Source organism: Monopterus albus, unplaced genomic scaffold, assembly GCF_001952655.1.
Source record: "Monopterus albus unplaced genomic scaffold, M_albus_1.0 scaffold177.1, whole genome shotgun sequence".
Classification (NCBI taxonomy): domain Eukaryota; kingdom Metazoa; phylum Chordata; class Actinopteri; order Synbranchiformes; family Synbranchidae; genus Monopterus; species Monopterus albus.
Window position 1 is genome coordinate 580,258 of NW_018128057.1, and position 6,888 is coordinate 587,145.

Consider the following 6,888-nt stretch of genomic DNA (forward strand, 5'->3'; position numbering starts at 1 on the left):
CTGAAGACATAAAGATTTAAAACTCCTCACAAATACACAGAATCGTTCTTTAAAGAGACTCAATCATTTTCCTCAAACAGCTGCTCACTGTAGAGTGTATCAGCAAATAGGGGTAAACTGTGAATGCACGGGGAACTATTTTCAGCAGCGGATGAATCGACATCTGGTCTCTATTGAGTATGTGTAGCAGCAGGATGGTGTGTGAGTGGGACTGAGTCAGAATCAGCTCCATTGTGTGTTCATGGTGTGTGGTCACTGATAGGTTAACAGTGTCTGGACACAGTGGAGATGCAAAAAACCCACGGACAGACTTTGACAATAACACCAACATAAAGATATTCAGCATTTATCATTAATCTGTTTCCTTTTTGCTGACACGTGCTCTTTGCGTGGCTGATGTAACGTACAGCTACATTTGAATCGACTCAAAGAGGATGTCCAGTTTTTGTGACCTTTATTTCATCTCACTTTTAGAAAGTGGGGATGTTTACAAAAAGTGAACATTTTTTATAAAGTTTCCACCTTTATTTGTAAAACGAGGACATTTCTGAAAAGTGAGGACAATTTTCAAGCAGTAAGAATAATTCTGGGAATCTGAGGATGTTTTTGCAAAGAGAGTAATTTGTGGAAACAGAGGAAGCTTTGTTTGTTCCCATTCAGTCGGCCAGTGAGACGGACAGTCAGGCTACAGCCTGTCCACACTCTGTCAATGATTACTGAACAGACCTTGACCTGGTATATTGTTGTTCAGAGCAGGGAAACAGGCCCAAGGACCAGCAGGCTTCAGCTCAGGAGCTGCTCCTCACACGCTTTTACGTTCGTTTCACTGCTTCAGTGACAAGAGCTTCCAAAAATCTCTTCATGTTTTTATGTCTGTCAAGTTAAGACAAACTGAGAAGTCAGGAAATTTTTAGCAAGTGAGGAAGTTTTTGCCAAGAACAGTTTTATAATGCTTTAGAAAACCAGGATATTTCTAGTAATTGAGTACATTTCTGTAAAGGAGGGACATGTTTAGCCTCATCATAAAGGTTTTAACGCTTTAAACAAATTTAATGAGATAATTTGGCTCCAAACTAAGTGCAGCAGCCACCTCCCTCACACAACTGTGTGATCAGGGCCAGGAATGGTGAACCGGGCTGAACAGGACAGGGGAAGTCTACCAAAATAAAAGTTTGTGACAGGAAGTTGCCTCGAATCATGACAGTTGTTGTACTGTGTGGAAAAATGTTGCTTCGTTACTGTATGGTAATGCAACACGACCAGTCTGCATGTCGAGGCACCACGAAGGTTGAGAAACTCTCATGTGGAATGTTGTAGGACACTAAAGTAACACAGGCATTGTTGTTGGCTGTTTTCCAGTGAGCACCCCTAATTTCCCTGATTTACATATAACTGTCAATCACACCCAATGGAATCCAATCAGAAAGCAAGTGGGGACGGACTGACGGGGACGCAGAAGGAGACGGCGCTCCGGGCGCTCATGCAACGCACAGGATACCAACTGCGGCAGGTAGGAATGAACCACTTCCAGGACCTGATATCTGAAATCGACCCGCCAGGTTGTGGAGAACACTGAGCTCCTTTTATGACCTTTTTAGAAGCTGTGACGTTTTCAAAGGTCAAAAGGGAATTTTTACAAACAAGACTGGTCTTCTAACACAAGGCACTGTATATTTGCAGGCTGAATATCCACATCCCACAGTTCAACGTGAAGCTATACCCACTGGTAGATTCTGATTGACATGTTTGCTTTAGTTGACTGAAGAGCAAGTGACTGGTGTTAGCAACCCTTGACTCTCAAATGGCAGAAATGAATGAAGGTTTTCTGTATTTTACCTGCGGTGTGTTTCAGGAAAACGGTCAGCGGAGGTACGGCGGCCCCCCACCTGGCTGGGACGGCCCACCACCAGAAAGAGGCAGCGAGATCTTTGTGGGGAAACTCCCCAGAGATCTGTTTGAAGATGAACTAGTTCCACTGTGTGAGAAGGTGAGAGACAGGGGTCCTGAGCAACCCACAGCATCATACCAGTTCACATGTTCTCACATCTTTTAATTTCTCTCTTCCTGTCTAGTTTGGTAGGATCTACGAGGTGAGAATGATGATGGACTTCAACGGGAACAACAGAGGTTACGCCTTCGTCACCTTTGGCACCAAACAGGAGGCCAGAGCAGCCATGAAGCAGCTCAACAACTATGAGATCAGGTCAGGTTTTATTCTTTTTTCATCTTTGCTTCCACTGTTTTCAGTCTGCTCGACAGCCTGGGAGGGACTGTGTTCATCCAAGAACTACAATCATCAGTTAAACACTGTAGCAAAACAGAACATGCAAGCAACCACCCAGAATTGATATTGATATTGTGTGACCACAAAGCAATATCAACCATGCTGAGCATCTCCATATTCTGAGCATTTGTTAGCACTAGAAACAGGTCCTCTAGAAAGACTAGCCTTCAGCACCACCTTGTAGCGATTGGGTTTTAATGCATTGTGCCCATCTCAAATTCTGTAGTGATGTCAGTCAATTCAGTTATACTTACTGAACTGTATCATATTTACCTTTCATTTATGACTGCTGTTTTGACGAACATTTCGCTTTCTGCAGGAATGGCCGCCTCCTTGGAGTTTGTGCCAGCGTGGACAACTGCCGCCTGTTTGTGGGCGGGATTCCTAAAACCAAGAAGCGTGAGGAGATCCTGGCTGAGATGAGAAAGGTCACTGAGGGGGTTGTGGACGTCATCGTGTACCCCAGCGCCACTGACAAGACCAAGAACAGAGGCTTCGCCTTTGTGGAGTACGAGAGTCACCGTACAGCCGCCATGGCCCGCCGCAAACTGCTGCCAGGTAGAGACTGAACACTTGATCAGTGTTTTGGTCACAGTTAGGTTTTTGTAAGCGGTGATGCCTTTAAGGTCAACGACTGTTAGTGTGCTCAAGGAAAATCAAACATTTCAGAAGATCAAACCAAGACAAACAATGAACACAGTGTAGAAATCACTTAGAAAAACTGACACTGAAGAGGTTTTTGTTCAGCAGTTTACCCTCACATCTTTCATATCAGACAGTTCATGTACCTACCCGCAGGTTTTCCCAGTTTTCTCAACATTTTCCACTCAACAGTAACACTAACAGTGGGTGAAAAGCTGGTCTTCAGTCATTTTCAAGCCTCAGCATGTTGGTTTCAGAACCAAACTGGAAGCAATGGCTAGTTCCTGTGGTGCTGGGATAGAAGACACAAGCAGCTGTGGTGGCTGTTGCTACGTTTAAAGCAGCCAAAGTACCATCATTATCCCGTCAAATCAAATTGTCATAAAAGTAAACACAACATAATAAAATATGTCAAAGTCTCACTCTGACTGTAAGACTGTGCATTCACCTGCCAATCACGGCCTGTGTCACTGGGTCAGTGTCCAATCAGCAAAGAGCTCTGATGGGTGGATAAGATAAACATAGATAAGATGGCGATGATGTCATCACATCAGAAATAACCATAAGTACATTCAAGCCTCCTGGTGCTTCCAGGCTGTGACTGGACATTTAAACAGTCAGAGGATTTTCCTGTGGCTCGGAGTCTTCATGCTGTCTGGGAAGCAGGGCTGCTTCTCCCTGAGGCTACAGCTGAGAGATACAGTATTATTGCTTCTGCACAGGAAGATCATTTGCATAACCGAGTTTGTGCAACAGTGAAGCCAGACTGACCTACAGATGCTGAGTCTCTGGTGGCTCTGTTGAGTAAAAGGTATAGAAATAGTACTGATCAGGTAACAGCACACAGATTTGTATCAAGTACAGGAAAATGTAATGGCCTTGTGTTAACCACAGACCTTCTTTTAGGCATCTAACCAAAAATCTGTTCAAAAAAACCCACTGACTTCAGGGTGAGGGAAATGGAAGTGCAAAAGTTCTGACTCAGGGGTTTTTTGACTCACTACTGCGGCACTTTACAGCTCAGCTGACTAAGCATTACTGACAAACAATCACAAACTGACACAACCACAACCAATACCCGTGCTGTCTCGGGCCCTGTTCATCTGTCCTCTCAGGTCGTATTCAGCTGTGGGGTCATGCCATCGCCGTGGACTGGGCGGAGCCTGAAGTGGAGGTAGATGAGGATACTATGGCAACTGTTAAGATACTGTATGTCAGGAACTTGATGCTGCAGACCACAGAGGAGACCATCGAAAATGAGTTCAACAGCCTCAAACCAGGTATAACAGAACACAGCGGTCATCTCTCAAAGCTCTGATGTCAGGTTGTGACTTAAAGCACTGAGACGGACAATAACATAAAACTGACAAGTTAGTTTCATTCAAGTTTCAGGTCTGTGTAACTTGCTTTTTAAAAAAAAGATGATTTGTAACATAAAGGATATGTGTAGTTAATGGGATACAGGTTAGAAATAAACTGGAACCAGTGATCTCTGTGGCTCCAGAAGGCTGACAGAAGATCCATACGTGATTTTACACAGGTGCAGTGGAGCGGGTGAAGAAGATCAGAGACTACGCCTTCGTCCACTTCGCTCAGAGGGAAGATGCCATCAACGCCATGAAAGCTCTCAACGGGAAGGTCAGCAGAAACAGGAAACCAACACAAGATCACATTTGTTTCTCTTTATGGCATCAAAAGTCAAGTTTCTATTTTCCCGAGAACAACAGAACATCTGACATGATGTTGAGTTTGAAAAATAATTATTTCATGATGCTTGACAGAGTGCAACTCAAAATAATGCCACTCACTGTATTTTGCAGGCTCAAGTAACATGGCCACATAATGAGAACTTCTAAGAATTTGTTTTTTAACTACATCCAAGTGTAGAACAAATTTTGACAATAAATCAGCAAAAAAGTGAATTACTCCTTATTTCCATCCACTAGGTGAATGTAAACGTAACCAGTGCTGAGATAAAATGACAGAGGCTGCTGTAGAAGTCCTCAGAGCAAAACACAGTTTCAACAGGAATTAAACCTACTCTTCTTTGAAATTGGGTGTATATATTAAAACACTTGACAAAAGCTGCCCGAGACATAAAACTAGAGCCCAAAACAGCAGTTAGCACTAATCCTCTGCTAAAGCTCCAAGGAGCAGTGACTGCCTGGCAAGTCACACACAGGGGACCTCACAAGCTGCACCTGGGCCTCCTGGGCCTCCTGGGCCTCCTGAGCCCGGTCAGGATGTTAAGGTAGACTGGTGTTTAAGGTGGACCCGTCACCCCTGCAGAAGAAGATTAAGTGATGAAAGGAGCTCCAGGAACTCTGACATTCCTGTTGGTTTCATGTGTTAGTGAGAGGAAGGCCACAGCCTCCTCATCGCTCCACACACAGTGTTTATCCACTGAGTCAGCTTCTTTTTGGCATTCCCACTCTGTACAGGTCAATGGCAACACACCTCACTGATGTACTTTACAAGTTACAACAAAGCAACGCTGCATTCTCACAACATGACAGAAACACAGACGGATGATGAAGCTGATGTGTCTCTGTCTCCATTTCCTTTATAGAGCTACGATTCACCAAACCTTAAAACTCACAGTGTGTAGGAGCTTTAATCAGATGCCTGAAGCCTCAGATTACCTCATTTTAAACAGAGAGAGAACTGTGGATTGTGTCATCCATCTCTTACGGTGTGGATGTTATGGAGGAGTGGTTACAACACCAGCAACTCATTATACAGTTGGCATGTGAGTAGTGTAAGCATTCCCCTCCTCCCTGCAGGTGGTGGATGGGTCTCCTATCGAGGTGACTCTGGCCAAGCCGGTCGACAAGGACAGTTATGTTCGTTACACCAGAGGGACGGGAGGACGAGGAGCGTCGCTGTTGCAGCCTGACTACGCCGCCTACACTCTGGGACATGTATGACTCTGCACACAACATGAGCTCTGACACCAGGTTTCATCTGAATTCCCATCTCGAATCTGATACGCTCACAGTTTTGGTCAGGTGGAGGCAAAGGCTCTGTCATCAGAATGACTTATGGGAGAATCCTTTTATAGCTGCCCTTCAAGACTCATCCCTGAAATTGTGAACATGTCTGCGTACAGCCTTACAGAGCTGCCGGCATGGCTGGTTCTTAGTTTTGTCGTGGATTTGGTTTTTCATGGTCATTTATGTAGCTATGGTCCTTCTTAAAGGGATTTTCTTCTTACATAGAAAGTCATTTTAGCATATTTATTCATTTATTTTCTTTATTCATGGGGCTTGCTGACAGAACATTGCATTATTGTGTAGTTGGCGTACATCATTTTTGGATGTGCTTCTTTTTATCCACTTCACATTTAAGGTTTTTCTTAAATGCAGCTCAATATCATGCATTAAAAGGCTTCATTGAGCTTTTTCTAAGGAGCTGCATCAGTGGCTTGGCGTGCTTTGAAAACTATGCCCACATATAGAGAAATCTGTCCTAACATGAAGGTTAAGACACACACAGAGGAAGTGAGTCTATCGTTCAGACAAAAATATATATTTAAAATTGTTAATGTAAAAATACCAGAGATTGAATGGTTTGTTTTTTTTTACAAGTTTTCTTTAATAGTTTTACTAATATGAATTTAGTTTTGATCATTTTGAGGTTTAGATTGTTGTCTTGAGCTCTGGTAATTATGACCTGTGTCTCACTATTTCCTGATTTGTTACAAACAATCAGCCACTTAAACTGAGAAATTATGTTGCTGTGTCCACAGTGAAAGAAATCATTCACCTCGGTCCTAAATAAATATATCCATCCATCCATCCATTTTCCTCCGCTTATCCGGGACCGGGTCGCGAGGGCAGCAGTCTAAGCAAAGATGCCCAGACTTCCCTCTCTCCAGACACTTCCTCCAGCTCCTCTGGGGGAATGCCAAGGCGTTCCCAGGCCAGCTGAGAGACATAGTCCCTCCAGCGTGTCCTGGGTCT

The 6,888-nt window shown here is 43.8% G+C and overlaps 1 protein-coding gene across 1 annotated transcript in view; it reads left to right on the plus strand.

Annotated features, from left to right (window-relative positions):
* a1cf (apobec1 complementation factor) overlaps positions 1-6,888 on the plus strand; it is a 16,404-nt gene that overhangs the window by 1,648 nt on the left and 7,868 nt on the right. The window contains 7 exon segments of the mRNA XM_020616705.1: positions 1,360-1,510; positions 1,853-1,987; positions 2,073-2,203; positions 2,604-2,842; positions 4,042-4,206; positions 4,467-4,564; positions 5,710-5,847. Of these exon segments, the coding sequence (XP_020472361.1) occupies positions 1,409-1,510; positions 1,853-1,987; positions 2,073-2,203; positions 2,604-2,842; positions 4,042-4,206; positions 4,467-4,564; positions 5,710-5,847 (1,008 nt within the window). The 5' untranslated portion in view covers positions 1,360-1,408.